Source organism: Vulpes vulpes, chromosome 12 (genome assembly GCF_048418805.1).
Source record: "Vulpes vulpes isolate BD-2025 chromosome 12, VulVul3, whole genome shotgun sequence".
Classification (NCBI taxonomy): Eukaryota; Metazoa; Chordata; class Mammalia; order Carnivora; family Canidae; genus Vulpes; species Vulpes vulpes.
Window position 1 is genome coordinate 133,861,473 of NC_132791.1, and position 15,314 is coordinate 133,876,786.

The following is a 15,314-nucleotide window of genomic DNA, read 5'->3' on the forward strand; positions in this document are numbered from 1 at the left end:
GGGGTCCTGGGATCGAGCCCCCTGTCAGGCTCCCTGATCAGTGGGGAGCCTGCTTCTCCCTCTCCCCACCCCACACTCATGCTCTGTCTCTCAAATAAATAAATAAAATCTTTAAAAAAATACCATGATATCCTGCGTTTCCCCTTCTGGTATGTAAATTATACTATTTTTCCTCTAGATTTCTATGTAAATTACACTGTTTTTCTCTGGTTGGAAATTCTGCCTAGGAATTCTCCATGGATTAGGATACGATGAGGAACATCCACTGAAGAGCTTAGATTGGGGTGGAGAGGGCTGATGGTCAGCTGTCAGATTATGGATCACCCCAAAAACTAAAATAATAAAAAACATTTACTCTGGATTGCCAGCATCCATACAAGAAGGTTTAACTTCCCTCAGGCAATTGGTTCGATCTCTTTGTTGTTGTTGTTTTAAGATTTTATTCATTTATTCATGAGAGATACAGAGAGAGAGAGGCAGAGACACAGGCAGAGAGAAGCAGGGCCCCTGCAGGGAGCTCCATGTGGGACTGGATCCCAGGATCCAGGAATCACACCCTGAGCGGAAGGCAGATGCTCACAGCTGAGCAGTACCATTAAGTTATATCGATCCCAAAAGTGTTCAGAATTCCCTCTGGGCTTTCCACCAAAGTGTCTTGTGCTTCTTCCTTCTCTCTTTTACAAATGTCACCCACTAGAAATCCAAATGAAGTATTTGCCCATTGAGTCAAGAAATATTAAAATTGGGACGCCTGGGTGGCTCAGCGGTTGGGTGTCTGCCTTTGGCCCAGGGCATGATCCTGGAGACCCCAGATGGAGTCCCATGTCAGGCTCCCTGCAGGGAGCCTGCTTCTCTCTCTGCCTCTCTCTCTCTCATGAATAAATAAATAAAATCTAAAAAAAAAAAAAGAAATATTTACTGAGTGTACCCCGTGTGCCAGACATTGCAGGAGGCACGGAGGATAAAGAGAAGACATGTGGTCCTTGTCCCCCTGGAGCTTTTAGCTCAATCAACCAACAGACGTTTATTAAGCATCCATTATGATTATGTCGCTGCGGGGGGACAACTGAAACCACCAGCCCGGGGGCACTTACATCTCTGTTAACATGACTACCCTCGTCTTCACTGGCATTAACTAGTATTCCAGGAGACTTTTTTTTTTTTTTTTTTTTATTTATGATAGTCATAGAGAGAGAGAGAGAGGCAGAGACACAGGCGGAGGGAGAAGCAGGCTCCATACACCGGGAGCCTGATGTGGGATTCGATCCCGGGTCTCCAGAATCGCGCCCTGGGCCAAAGGCAGGCGCCAAACCGCTGCGCCACCCAGGGATCCCCTCCAGGAGACTTTCACCCAGGAAGATGAATGTTGCAAATTAACTTTATTGCTTATTCCAGAAATTTCCTAAAAGACTCATCAACTCTTAAATGGAAAACATCAGCTGACTTTCGGGCACCTGGCTAGCTCTAGCTCCGTCTGTAGAGCAGGCAACTGTTGATCTCAGGGTTGTGAGTTCAAGCCCCATGTTGGGCCTAGAGCTTATTAAAGACAAAAAACAAAACACACAAAGACAAACCCCACAACCAAATCAGAGGTGCCTGGCTGGCTCAGTGGGCAGAGCATGCAACTCTTGATCTGGAGGTCATGAATTTGGGTTTCGTATTGGACGTAGAGATTACTTTAAAAAAATCAGCTGATTTTCCATAGAAATATCTACCAACAGTTTATATCTTAAGACTGTTTGAGCCTCTCACTTGGATATGCAAATTCTTCAGGATTCCACTGTAACCCTAATCAACTCCTGCTCTTACCCCAGCTTGCAAAGACCTTCTTTAAACCAGACTTCAGGGGTGTCTCCGTGGCTCAGTTGGTGAAGCATCTGCCTTTGCCTCAGGCATGGTCCCAGGATCCTGGGATGGAGTCCTGCATCCTGCTCCCTGCTTTGGGGGGAGCTTGCTTCTCCTTCTGCCTGCTGCTCGCCCTGCTTGTGCTTTCTCTCAAATAAATAAAATCTTAAAAAAATAAATAAATAAACCAGACTTCAAAGTCTCCATAAATATCGTAGGTTTGCCTATCTCCCTATGAGGCATTGTCAGGCCTTTGAGGGACCAGCAATATACTCTGCTTTGTCTTATCAACAGGGTGCTCTAGTGATATTTGCCGGGAACCAGTATTTCACGAGGTGCCAGGAATATAAGTGAATACAAACTCTGGTGCAATTTGTCTATTGCCTAGAAACAGACAATAAGCAGAAATCAGGAAATATATGATTTCATACTTTACAACGTAGATGGGGAGAGGAGCCAGAGCTCTCATTACAAACTGCGACAGCTGAGAAAGAGAAGGTACCAGAAGAGACATTAGTAGGCAGTTCGGATCCTCTTGAGAAAAGACGGGTCTGGAAAACTGTCAGAAATGACTAACCCCGGGACAGAGTGGACTGAGTGTGCCAAGTAAGTGGAATAAAGGTGTCAAAGACCCTGCGGCCGGAGGCGGTTCAGCAGATTCCACAACACAATGAATCCAGAACAGAATCCAGAACACAAGACCCAAAGGTGGTGTTGGAGAGAGGAGGGAGCTGAGCATCTCTGTGAACTTCCTTGGTCAGAACCACGGCTTCGCCTGAGAGCTAATTGTTACTCTCGCAACAGAATTGCTTTCTAGCACTTTTCACTGCAGATGCACAGAAAGGCACGTTGCAGGTTAAATGCATCCTCGAGGGATTTCCTGTTTGCAAAAGTGTTTTCAAGGCAAAAGGGGTCCGGCTTTTGCGCAACTCGTGCACCGGGCTCTCGTCGCTCCCCTCGAGCTCACTGAAGCCCCGCGACGAGCTGAAGCGGCCCACGTGCTTCCAGAGAGAGAGGTGTCTGGGGCACGGGCTAACCCGGCGCGGGGGCGGGGGCGGGGGCGGCCCGGAAGCCGGCCCCTCCAGCGCGGGAGCCGGAGTTTTAATCAACTCCCCACTGATCCGCCGACAGAAGTGAGCACATGACCCGAGTGAGTGATGTCCTCAGGCTCCTTCCCAGTCCTGGGCACGGAAGTATTGTCTTTGGTGCAGCCGAGAAACTCCGAACCGGCTTCGGCCCTAAGCCGGCGGCCAGAGCACCTCGGTCCCGAGCCCCACGTCGCCGGTTGGGCCCAAGGCGCCACCGGCCCGATCGGGGGCGCCGGGGGTCCAGCCACCTCTCCGCCCCCCGCCCCCTCGGCACCCGAGCCTGGGTGGGGTCCCCGCTGCCCGGCCGCCCCCCTCCACCGGCACCACAACCGCGCCCGGGTCCCCCCCTCCGCGCACCCGGGCCCCGAGGGCCTCCTCCGGGGGTCGGCGCGGGGCGCGCACTCGGCCGCCCCGCCGCCCCGCAGCGTCCGGCTTCCTGCGCGCTCCCCGCCCGGGCGCCCGTCGCCCCTCCCTCCCGGCCGCCCGCCCCGCCCGCCGGCTCCCCCCGCCCCCCGCGGGTCCCGGGCGGTGGGGGGGGCGGCGAGGCAGGCACAGCCCCCCGCCCCCATGGCCGCCCGTCGGAGCCAGAGGCGGAGGGGGCGCCGGGGGGAGCCGGGCACCGCCCTGCTGGCCCCGCTCGCGCTGGGCCTGGGCCTGGCGCTGGCCTGCCTCGGCCTCCTGCTGGCCGCGGTCAGCCTGGGGAGCCGGGCATCGGCGCCCGCCCAGGTGAGGCCCCGCGGTGCACCCTCCCGGGGGCCGGCCGCGAGCCCGGGTGGCGGAGCGGCGGCCCGGGCCGGGTGGGCCGAGGGCTCGGGGCCAGGAAGTGGGGTGGCGGGTGAGATGTCAGGTGGAGAAGGACGGGGTGACGCTGCCTCCTTCCCGGCAGGAGCCTTCCCAGGGGGAGCTGGTGGCGGACGAGGACCCGGGCCCGCCGGTGAGTGGCCGTGGGGGCCGCCGGGCGCGGGGAGCGGGTGCGAGCCGATGCTGCGGGGCGCCCCCGACGGTGCCAGCCGCGTGTGTGCGGGGGTGTGCACCGCCGTGCCTGGGTATGCGAGAGGGAGGGAGGGAGGGAGGGATGGTGACGGCCGTGTGGAAGGGGCTGGTGTCACCTGAGTCCGGAGTGTTTATTGGCTGTGGGTGCTGTGGGGGCATGAAATGGGGGGAGCCTGCCGCGGAGGAGGGATGCTGGTGATGTGTGCAGGGTGTGTACCCAGTGTGCACGCCGACTGGGTGTGGGCGCGTGTGCAGTGTGCCGATTGCTCCGCAGGGTCTGTGCTTGTTCTGTGTGCTGGGGGGCTGGGGGGCCGTGGGGAGGCCGGCAAGGTGCGGCAGGTCTGGGGAGCAGGGTGAGGGCTGGGGCCTGACCCCAGGACCTTGCCTCCCCTTGGCTCCCTAAGACATCTGTGCTCGCTGCTGGCTGGTGCCTCTCCCGACCGGGCCCCCTGTCGGTCTCAGTTTAAGGCTGTGGTAGTCCCCACAAAACCCTGGTTTAGCCCAGCCCCTGATTCCCCTAGGAACTGAATTCCCAGACAGAGGAGAGCCAGGATCCTGGGCCCTTCCTGAAGCGGCTGGTCCGGACTCGCAGGAACGGTGAGCATCCCTTCATCATACCTTCAGGAATAATAGTGGCGGGTCAGTGATGGGTTCTGCACCCATTATTGCTTTGGTTCATCCCCATGGAGTGGGCAGCGCCAAAACCATTATCCTCATTCAAAGTGGGGTTAGAGAAACTGACGAATAGACAGGGTGGGGGCTAGAGTTCAGAATCATGCATCTAATGAGTTGAGATGCAAGCCTAGAGTTCTGGGCCTCTCCTTGAAGCCCCTTCCATCACATGGACCTGCTTCTCATTTGAGACCCTACGCCACGTATGAAAGAGGGGATGGCCCAGGGTTAGGAGTATCCCTGGGGTCCTGATGGAGACAAGGGGGCTGCCTGGGGTTATGATCCCAGGGTCCTGGATCGAGTTCCGCACCAGGCTCCCCACAGGGAGCCTGGTTCCCTCTCTGCCTGTGTCTTTGCCTCTCCTTGCATGTCTCTCATGAATAAAAAAATAAAATCTTTAAAAAACCCCAAACTGATGGGGAGAAGGTAGGCGAAACAGAGACCGGGGCCCCAGTAAGCAAAGAAACTTGTGAATGGGATGACCATGTGACCATATGTCCAGATTTGCAGGCGACTATCCCAGCTTACAACTGTTATTTCTGTGTGATTATTGATAGCACCCTTTTGCTCTCAGAAACAACCCAGTTTGGGTGATAAATGATGTAGTCATTCTGCTTATGGAGGGAGGTATGGCGTGAGGCTCTGAGGCCTGGAGTCTGGACAAGAGTCAGAATGCTGGGGTTCTGAGGGTACGGGGGTGCTGGGGGGTGGCCTCTCAGATGTAGGGAGCACTATTTGGCCCCTGTCTCTTTCTTTGAATCTCAGCATCCAAAGGCCGGAAAACGCGGGCTCGCAGAGCCATTGCAGCGCACTATGAAGGTGAGCGATGGGTGAGCTATGCCCAGGGAGGACAGGGGGCAGAGGTGCAGGGCAGGTCTCACCAACCCTTTCCTATGCCTTACAGTTCATCCACAACCGGGACAGGATGGAGGACAGGCCGGTGAGACCCCATTCCCACCTCTGAGCTCTCCCCTGACCCCCACAGCACTGGCCCCTGGAAAAGGGGCTCCTCAAAACCTCTCACTTCCCACTGCCCATCCCCCCACCCCCCCCACCTCCACCCGCCTTCAGCCTGGGAACACCAGAAGCCATGTCAAGGACATCCTGGGGGCTCTGTTTTCTCAGCTCCCAAACCTGGTGTTTGCCTGTGATCCAGGTGTGAGAAGCCAGGCAGACTCCCCCCACCCAGCCACCAGCCCTCACTCTTGTGCAAGAAACACATTTGATTCTTCCCTCTTCTCCGCCCACCCCCGTGTATTCTGAGTCTTCACGCTCTGATAGTTTTTTCTCAAAATGTTTCTACTGTCCTCCTTTTCCACCCCACCCCACCTCCCATCTCAGCACCACTGACATCAGAACCTCACATCCAGTCTCTACCCCTTCCCCATCCCAGCTTCTCCTCACCCCTTTACTCCATTACCTGTGTTGCCAAGCTGAGGCCCTCCAAACTCACTGTCATTATTCCATTGCTTCCCTGCCTGGCTGCAGCCTCCCCATGATCTGGTCGCACACTTTTATGCAATCTCCACACTTGGCCTGACACCCCGCCCCATCAATGTCCTTCTTCTGGATTTTGCACACTCTGTTCCCTCACCTGGAATGTCCTTCCATGGGACAGGCCAGGAGGCAAGACATGATGGTGGCTTGGTCTAGGGAGTTTGGCAGTTGAGATGGAGCGAAGTAGATGGATAGGGTGTGTGGCTGGAGGATACAGGTTGCTCTTGAGTTGCATGTGCAGGGTAAGGGAAGAGAAGGAATCGAAAGTGACTTCTAGATTTTTAACGTGGGCATCCTTGGGAATAAGGATCCCGTTTATCAAGATGGGGTTAACTGGGGAATAAATAGGTTGGGAGGTATGTAAATGAGTCATGAAATTTTAGCTCTCTCACTGAACAAGTGGAGAAGTGATAATGAATGAGTGAGTTCCACGGAGAGATGGCTAGACGTAGTCGGCTGAGGCTGGGTCAGTGTGCATCTGGTCAGAAGCCGTGGCCATGCAGATGGTGTTTAGAGCCATAGGGTTGGATGAGACACCCGGGGGAAGAAGGACCCCAAGAGTGAAGCCATGGGGCCCCCAGACATCCCTAAGTGGAGTGGAAGAGGAGAATCCAGCAGAGATGCAGCCAGACAGAAGGGAAGAAACTGGGAAGGAGAGTGTCCTGTGATCTGAGAGAAGATGCCTTCTCACCAAGGAGGGTGGGGCCATCTGTGCTGAATGCAGCAGAGAGGTCACATGATTTGACCACGGGCAGGGAGGGGTGGGGGGGTTGGGGGGGTTTGGTAACCTTAAAAGTCAACTGGTGACCTCAGCCAGGGCAGTTTCAGTGGTGCAGTTAGGATAGAAGCCAGCATGGACTGGGTTAAGAGAAAATGGGAAATAGCCATCAGAGACAGTGCCAGCCCTTTCCAGAAGTTTCTCCGTGATGAGCCAAGCAACGGGCCAGTAGCTGGAGGGAGATATGGATGGAGGACAAATTTAGTCCTGGTGCTAAGCGGTGCTGCAGGACTCCTGGCTAACGTTTACTGAATGTTCCGTTCATCTAGAACTCCCAACAGTCCTAAAACGAAGATCTTTTGATCAGCCCCATTTTACAGATGCAGGTTACTGAACCCATCTGAGGCAGTGATGGTACTCAGTGGGGAGCCAGGATTTTTTTTTTTAAGATTTTATTTGTTTATTCATGAGAGACATGGAGAGAGGCAGAGACAGAGGCAGAGGGAGAAGCAGGCTCTCTGCAGGGAGCCTGATATGGGACTCGACCCCAGGACCCCGGGGTTACACCCTGAGCGGAAGGTAGATGCTCAACCTCTGAGCCCCCCAGGTGCCCCATGGAACCAGGATTTGAAGCTACCTAGAGTGTGGACATACCTCGTGCAGGGGGGAGGGGAACCCGTAGGGCAGCGCCCAGGGAGAGGGGCAGGGAGGTTTCAGGATGAAGGGAGGGACACATCATGCCACCATCACAAGAGGGTTAGTGGAGAATGTGAGCACAGGTCAGTTTTTAGCTCTGGTCGGGGGAGGAGAGGGAGCCCTGGCCTGGTGAGTTCTAGGTCTTCTGGAGAGTGAGGAAGATGGGCAGGAGGTTCGAGGAGAGAGAAGAAACGGTACAAAATCTTGCATCAATGCTCGAGCTCCATGGGGAAGAGCAGTTGCCAGGCATAAAGAATGGCCATTTCAGGTTTGTGGCTGTGACACTGAGGGACACTGCGGTCCCAGCCACACTGTGCCCTTTGGCCACAACCAGCCTTTCCTCGAGCTGGATCCATAGTGGGGGATGCCCTCGCTCCTCCTCTCCGCTGCCCTTCATGCCCCAGGCCAGTGTCCTCCCCCACCCCTCCAGGGGCCATTTAGTTCAGTAGTTACCCAGACATCATTCCTCCACCAACTAGACACACAAGCATTGAGAACCTGCTCTTTGGAAGGGCCCGGCTCGGTGCTCTTGGGGAAGCACCCCCAGGCCTATTCTCAAATTCCCATCTAGAAGAGGATAGGAGCATATTCATTTGTGAACTGTGGTTCGCCTTGACAAGAACCATCACAAAAGTGCCAGAGGAAAACAGGAGCATAGAAGGAAGACAGTGGAGTCAGGAAGTCCTTCCCCAAGAAGGCATGGGCCCTGATGCGTGAACGTCCGATGGACAAGGGAAGACCCCTTCCCTTCCCTTCAGGGCCTTTCCAGGGAGAAGGAAGCACTGGTGCCAATGTCCCGAGTTCTGCAAGAGTATGATGAGGCTCAGCCTGGGACCAGGAGCAGCTCAGCCTGGTGGAAGGGAAGTGCTAGCGGAGCCACAGATGGGGTCTGGGAGTCGTTCTGGGGTCAGAGCAAGTAGAGGCAGGCTCACATCTGTGATTTAGAGACCTCACTCTCTGGTCCTGCAGGGAAGAAGCTGGAGCCTGCAAGGTGGCCAACCCAGGGAGTCGCATGAGGAAGGAAGCTGAGAAGAATCCCAGTGGTGGTGGCAGGGGCCTGGCTTGGGGGCGGAGAGATGGGACAGAGCGATTTAGGTGGCAGCACTGGCAGGAACTGGGAACTGGGGCATCAGATTGGTGCGGAGGAGGGAGGGTTGGGGAAGGCAGCTGCCCAGTGAAGCCCAGGAGAGTGTCCGGTGGATCTAGACCAAGCCGGATCTAGACCCTGCCCAAGTTGTGGGCCCTGTTGGCTGCCTCCTTCTGTCCTCCCACCAGTGTTTGCTGGTGCCCATTCATTGCAGGCCCAGCTCTCAGTGCCATGACTCGGTAGTAAGACCATTGCCAGACCTCTCACTCACACATATGTAAATAAACTGGATGATTTCCCTGCTCATTGATGGCTATGCAGGAACCAGGGTGGCCTGGGGAAGAGACGAGAGGCAGGGCTGGGGTTGGCTGTTTGGAACTGGAGGGGCCAGGGCAAGCCTGTCAGCTGAGTCCTTGCACAGAGGGAACAAGAGGATGGCAGGAGCCCTGGGAGTTGGCCTGTGTCGTGGTAGATTGGAGAGAGAGACCAGGGTGGCCCTGGGGAGGACCCAGGAAGCCACCTGACATCCTGCTGTTGGTTTAAAAAAAAAAAAAAAAAAAAAAAAATATATATATATATATATATATATATATATATATATATATATATATAAAGATTTTATGTATTTGACACAGAGAAAGAACACAAGCAGGGAGAGCAGCAGGCAGAGGTGGAAGGAGAAGCAGGCTCCCTGCTGAGCAGGGAGCCCAACGCAGGACTCGATCCAGGACCCTGGGATCATGCCTGAGCAGATGCTTCACTGACTGAGCCCCCCCAGGCTCCCCTGCTCTGTCATTTTATTATTCATCTTGGCAATGACCTTAGCTCTAGCCTTTTTTAATTTGTTTTGCAGTACAGTTTTATTGAGCTATGCTTCACATACCATACAATTCACCCGCTTCAAGTGTGCCAATTCGGTGGGTTATTTACTCTTAGTCTGTTCACACAGTTATGCAGGCATCACCATGGAAAGAAGCCCTGTACCCTGTAGCCAGCACCCCTATGTCTCCCACCCACCGCCACTCAGAGCTCTAAGCACCCACCAATCTACTTACTGTCTCTATGTATTTACCCGGAAATTTCATAGAAACCTCATAATACGTGGTCCTTTGGGACTGGCTTCTTTCACTTAGCATAATGTTTTCGGTTCATCCACATGGTAGCAGTTCTTTTCGGTGGCTGAATAATACCCCATTGCTTGGCTACACCAGACTTTTCCTTATCCAGCCATTGTTTGATGGACATTTGGGTACCATTTGATTACTTTCATTTTTAATTTTTTTTTCAATGATTTTATTTGACAGAGAGAGCATGAGTGGGTGGGGGGCATCAGGCAGAGGTAGAGGGAGAAGCAGGCTCCCCACCGACCAGGGAGCCCTATGTGGGGCTTGATCCCAGAACCCTGAGATCATTACCTGAGCTGAAGTCAAGATGCCTATCCCACTGAGCCACCCAGGCATCCCCCTTGTGATTAGTTTTATTTATTTATTTATTTATTTATTTATTTATTTATTTATTATTTATAGATTTTATTTATTTATTCATGAGAGACACAGACTGAGAGGGGCAGAGGGAGAAGCAGGCTCCCTGTGGGGAGCCTGATGCGGGACACGATCTCAGGTCTCCAGGATCAGGTCCTGAGCTGAAGGCGGCACTAAACCACTGAGCCACCCGGGCTGCCCTAGTTTAATTAGGTACTGTATGACTCAGGTACAGTATGTGGGCATTCTCAGAGTGAGAGAGGCACACAGTAAAGACACAAAATATCGAAGCCCCCGCGCTTCTCCTTCCACCTGGCTCTTCCCCCCCCAGAGGTGGCTGGGGACAACTTGCTCCTTACTGCTCTGGTCACACAAGTGTGGCATTTCTTTCCATGACTTCCTCTGATGCTGCAGGGGTTGTGGCTCCTCCCTGGGCCGCAGGGCCGTCTCTTCATCTCCTGGGGTAAGAGGGCCCCCCCAGGCCTATGAATTTGCAGAGGCCCCTGGGGATCATGAGAAGGCCCTGCAAAGGGACTGTCCCCAATCTCTGAACCCCTGCATTCATTCAGGTGTGGACGGGACGGTGAGTGGCTGGGAAGAGGCCAAAATCAACAGCTCCAACCCACTGCGCTATGACCGCCAGAGCGGGGAATTTATAGTCACGCGGGCTGGGCTCTACTACCTGTACTGCCAGGTAAGCCCCACCTGGCTCCATGGTAGGGCAGGAAGCGGGGGGGGGGGGGGGGGGGGGGGGGGGGGGGGGGGGGGGGGGGGGCGGGCAGGTTGAGGGAGACGGGGAGGGTTTGGTTCAGGGGGCAGGTTGGGGTGGGGAGCCTAGGGTCGGGGCCCGATGGGATCCTGGGGTCACCGAGGACCCCGGACTCTGCGGCCTCCTGCCGGCCCCCAGGTGCACTTTGATGAGGGGAAGGCTGTCTACCTGAAGCTGGACTTGCTGGTGGATGACGCCCTGGCCCTGCGCTGCCTGGAAGAGTTCTCCGCCACAGCTGCCAGCAGCCTGGGCCCCCAGCTCCGCCTCTGCCAAGTGTCTGGGCTGTTGCCCCTCCGGCCCGGGTCCTCCCTGCGGATCCGCACCCTCCCCTGGGCCCATCTCAAGGCCGCCCCCTTCCTTACCTACTTCGGACTCTTCCAGGTTAACTGAGGCGCCCTGGGGGCGCCCCCACTGCAGCTCCCCCCACCCCCTGCCCTGACCTGCCTGCCCTCTGCAGGCTACTTGGACTTGTTCACCTGTTTCCGTGCCACATACATAATCCTCTTGCCCTCTGACACCCCCATTCTCCACCTCACTGGCCCCTGAACCCCTGGTCTTTTGAAGCCCCCATTTATCTCCTGACTTCCTAACTCTTGGCCAACTCCCCCCCCCCCCCCACCAGCCAAAGGACACTGTGTCTATTCTGGGTGAGAATGGGTCCCTAACCTCCCCCCACTTCAGGCACTAATCAGGGCTAGACGCCAGGGCAATTGGGACACGGAGGCCGGGAGTTCCCATACGCGAGGGCTGAGAACAGGATGAGCTCCTTCCCTGTGGATTTTTAAAACAGATACTATTTTTATTATTATTGTGACAAGATGTCAATAAGTGGATATTAAAGAGAATAAACCACAGTCTCTCTCTTTACTGGGGTGTGGGGAACATCGCTCAGGGGAGCTGGGGGCTCCATGGGAAGGGGGCCTGGGTACCTAGGAGTGGAGTGCAGGATGCCAGGGCAAGGTACAGGCCCAGGAGTGGAGACCCACATGCCTCTGACCCCTGAGGCATGAGCAGAGACTGGAAAGGCAAGCTGCCAGGAAAAAAAATCAATCTGCCCAAGGTCCAGCAGCAGCTACCTCATTTACCTAGGAGGCCGGCTTCCTCCTGCAGGTAATCCCGGGCTGGGAGGAGCAGGAGCCCTTCCTCTTGGCAGCCTCGGGACATTCAGCAGGTGCTGGCATAAGCCTGGCGGCCTGTGGGGTGGGAGCAGGCCCCAAGGGGAGCCCAGGGTCAGTCGGCAGGACGCTGGGGCCCAGGAATGTGGGAACCTGCGCCCCAGGGGCCAGGGCAGGAATCCTACAGTGGTAGGGTGCTTGGGGCTTTCTCTTTCTCTCTCTGACCAGAGCCTTATGTAAGAGCTTTTCTCGGGAAACAGGAAGTCCTGCTTGCCAAGTTCAGCACAGGGAGTAGTACAGGCCTTATTCCAACACACCCGGCCTGGCCTTAACCCCAGAACTCAGCCCGTCTCTTGCTTCCGCGACCCTGGTTCTCCTTCCCATCTGCCCCCCTCCTCTCCTTTTCCACCTTCAGTCATTCCTGGCCGACTTTATCGGAGGATCTCTGGGGTATCTGAGCCAGAGGGTCTCCCGCCCTCACCGGTGACCCCCAAGGCTGCCCAGCTTGTCCCTCCATCCCAGCTCTTGGCACCATGCCCTGTAGCCAGCCAACCTTCCCTCCCCCACTTCTGGGGCCGTCCCAGGATTCCTATGCTCCGGCCGCTCCTCCTGGGTGTCACTGGCAGTCCTGTCCTTCCTAGAGAGACTGACACCGAGTTCTCCTGACGCTGGAGGAGGGGGCGTCTCAACACAACACTGGCCCCACGGCGGGGTGCCAGGAGCACCAACAGTGCCCCTTGCTGGCTCTCCTCCTCCCTTTTTTCATTCTCAAGTTCCTTTTTATTCCTCCCTTGCGTAACGCTCCTCTTCCCTTCTGTACCCCCACCCTTCCCACCACCTCCTCGCCACCCCACTCCTGAGGCCACAGCCTTCGGCAGGGTCCCCAGCTCATGCCAGCCTCATCTCCTTCCTTGCTAGCCCCCAAAGGGCCCCCAGGAGACATGGGGGGCCCAGTCCGAGAGCCGGCACTCTCAGTCGCCCTCTGGTTGAGTTGGGGGGCAGCTCTGGGGGCCGTGGCTTGTGCCATGGCCCTGCTGACCCAACAAACAGAGCTGCAAAATCTAAGGAGAGAGGTGGCTCGGCTGCAGAGGACTGGAGGGCCCTCTGAGAAGGAGGAAGGGTATCCATGGCTGAGCCTCCAGGAGCAGGTGAGTGAGGGGAGCTGAGGATGGGTGGCAGGGCTGGGTCGGGGCCTCTTAGGTCTAGCCTCCTGGTCTGTAAAGTTTTGAGTAGGTGCAAGAGAGGGTCCCAGGTTTGGAGGTCAAGGGAGCAGCCATTCCAGGAAAGGAAATTGTTAAAGATTAATGCTTCTCATGTCTACCAGATCCTGGAGGACAGCCAGCGCCAAGACTCAGGTTGCTGGGGAAAAGTGCAGGAGTGATGTGAGGCGCTCCTGGGGCCGGGGCAGGGGTGGGCGTGGAGGGGCAGCCGGGAGGAAGAGCTGTCGGGGGCCCTTGCTTCTTAGCCTAACCCTGACCCTCTTCCCATGAGCAGAGCCCTGATGCCCTGGAAGCCTGGGAGAATGGGGAGAGATCCAGGAGAAAGAGAGCTGCACTCATCCATAAACAGAAGAGTGAGGCCTCCGGGGTGCAGCAGGGGTGGGAGGTGATCAAGCAGCATGGGGAACCTCGAGATTGTTGCCCTGAGCCAGGGTGAGGGTGGAGGGCTGATCACAGGGGGATGGGGCTGCTTAGATCTCCTCCTTCTCTCCTCAGAGAAGCACTCAGTTCTGCACCTTGTCCCCATCAATATCACCTCCAAGGGTGAGCACTGTTTTAAATAATGGCTTTGGGGGAGGGGCCAGGTCACGGAACTTTGGAGCTAGCACCTGAGCTTGAGAGAATCCTGGTGGTGGAAAGTCTCTGAGAACGTGCACAACTCCTGACTGTCACACTCCTCACCTCCAGAGGACTCTGATGTGACAGAGGTGATGTGGCAACCGGCCCTTAAGCGTGGGAGAGGTCTGGAGGCCCAAGGATATGTTGTTCGAGTCTGGGACTCTGGAATTTATCTGCTGTACAGCCAGGTAATCCCACACATACCCTAAGCCTCGCCTGGGGGCCAGGAGGTCTGTTCTCCCAGGACTTGGATGCCCTGGTCCTGAGGGTTCCCAAACCCTCTGTTCACAGCACTTGGAAGACCCTCCTTCATTCCTTGGCTCCCCTGTCCAGGCTCCCGAGCCTTCCAGTACTGAGCCATACTTTCTTTTCTCACTTCCTTCAGCTTCTCCTCCATTCCCTGCCAGGTCCTGTTTCATGATGTGACTTTCACCATGGGTCAGGTGGTGTCTCGGGAGGGCCAGGGAAGGCAGGAGACTCTCTTCCGATGTATCCGAAGCATGCCCTCCAACCCCGACTGGGCCTACAATAGCTGCTACAGTGCGGGTGAGAGGCCTGTGGGCACAGAGGGCGGCTCTGACACCAGGGGGGTTAATGACCAGGCCACCAGGCCAGGGGGAGTGGGGCCTGGAAGCCCGGGTGCAGAGGTGGATCTGGGGGATGCTGGCCAGGAAGCAGGAGGAAGGCTGAGCTGGAGGAGGGAGGGGAGGCACCAGAGGGTCCACCGCAGGACTGTGCTTCACCTAGTGTGTATCTTCTCCCGTTTCTCAGGTGTCTTCCACCTGCACCAGGGCGATATTCTGAGTGTCACAATCCCCCGGGGAAGGGCGAAACTTAGCCTCTCTCCGCATGGAACCTTCCTGGGGTTTGTGAAACTGTGATTATGATACGGATGGTGGTTTTGAGCTCGGAAGACGAGGGTGGGTAATACTGGACACAGCCAGGAGCTAACAGGAGCAGAGGCCTCTTCTGGGTTTGACCTCAACCCTGGGTTGGACGGCTCATCCATCTCCCTTCCTCCCTTTGCCTCATCGCGCCCTCACCTTCTAGACTTCACTTTCACGGATATTAAAGAGGTGTAACATCTTGCTTTTGTCCCCCATCCAGCCCCACATTCTTGGGGGAGGTAGGGGTGGCGGCGGGCAATGCCAGGCCATGTCTAGACCCACTTTGGGTCCCACTGGAAGGCTTCCAGAACAGCACCACCACCTAGCGGCAGCCTGAGAGAGTCCGCCTGCCTGCTGGCAGACGTCCACGCAGCCTCCCTCCACTCGGAAGGACTCGGGGCCCCCCAGGCCACACCTGTCCCCAGGTACCCGCTGCCTCCTCGCCGCACAAGCAGCCTCACCCCCCACACCCCTCCCCGGCTGTGGGGCGCCCCGGTTTCCATCACGATCTCCGGGGGAGGGGGTGCTTGTTGGGCGCCTGACGACGACGCTCCCCGTGCAGCCACACTCCTCCCTCGGGTGGTGCCAAGTTTTGCCTTTCGTGCTGTCCGCCCCGCCGGCGTCGGGG

The 15,314-nt window shown here is 56.3% G+C and overlaps 2 protein-coding genes across 3 annotated transcripts; both read left to right on the forward strand.

The window, feature by feature from the left end:
• The first annotated feature begins 3,035 nt into the window (after positions 1-3,035).
• On the forward strand, positions 3,036-11,700 carry TNFSF12 (TNF superfamily member 12). Of its 2 annotated transcripts, XM_072730175.1 has the most exons (7): positions 3,036-3,659; positions 3,820-3,867; positions 4,448-4,523; positions 5,364-5,417; positions 5,503-5,538; positions 10,647-10,771; positions 10,985-11,700. In XM_072730175.1, exons 1-7 carry the CDS (start codon positions 3,501-3,503, stop codon positions 11,234-11,236), a joined length of 750 nt encoding a protein of 249 aa, XP_072586276.1. In that variant the 5' UTR covers positions 3,036-3,500; the 3' UTR covers positions 11,237-11,700. The 2 variants fall into 2 exon arrangements, with proteins under 2 accessions (XP_072586276.1, XP_072586275.1); XM_072730174.1 differs by lacking the exons at positions 5,364-5,417; positions 5,503-5,538 and having other exon boundaries at positions 3,412-3,659.
• Positions 11,701-11,900: 200 nt separating this feature from the next.
• On the forward strand, positions 11,901-14,888 carry TNFSF13 (TNF superfamily member 13). Its single transcript, XM_072730173.1, has 7 exons — positions 11,901-11,956; positions 12,880-13,109; positions 13,456-13,534; positions 13,677-13,724; positions 13,869-13,987; positions 14,207-14,345; positions 14,571-14,888. Exons 2-7 carry the CDS (start codon positions 12,903-12,905, stop codon positions 14,678-14,680), a joined length of 702 nt encoding a protein of 233 aa, XP_072586274.1. The 5' UTR covers positions 11,901-11,956; positions 12,880-12,902; the 3' UTR covers positions 14,681-14,888.
• The last annotated feature ends 426 nt before the right edge of the window (positions 14,889-15,314 follow it).

Coding starts and splice junctions, on each gene's coding strand:
- TNFSF12 (XM_072730175.1), top strand. CDS start 3,501: ATGGCCGCCCGTCGGAGCCAGAGGCGGAGGGGGCGCCGGGGGGAGCCG. Junction 3,868..4,447: donor ACGAGGACCCGGGCCCGCCG/GTGAGTGGCCGT, acceptor TGATTCCCCTAG/GAACTGAATTCCCAGACAGA. Junction 4,524..5,363: donor GGTCCGGACTCGCAGGAACG/GTGAGCATCCCT, acceptor TTTGAATCTCAG/CATCCAAAGGCCGGAAAACG.
- TNFSF13 (XM_072730173.1), top strand. CDS start 12,903: ATGGGGGGCCCAGTCCGAGAGCCGGCACTCTCAGTCGCCCTCTGGTTG. Junction 13,110..13,455: donor GGCTGAGCCTCCAGGAGCAG/GTGAGTGAGGGG, acceptor TCCCATGAGCAG/AGCCCTGATGCCCTGGAAGC. Junction 13,725..13,868: donor CATCAATATCACCTCCAAGG/GTGAGCACTGTT, acceptor CCTCACCTCCAG/AGGACTCTGATGTGACAGAG.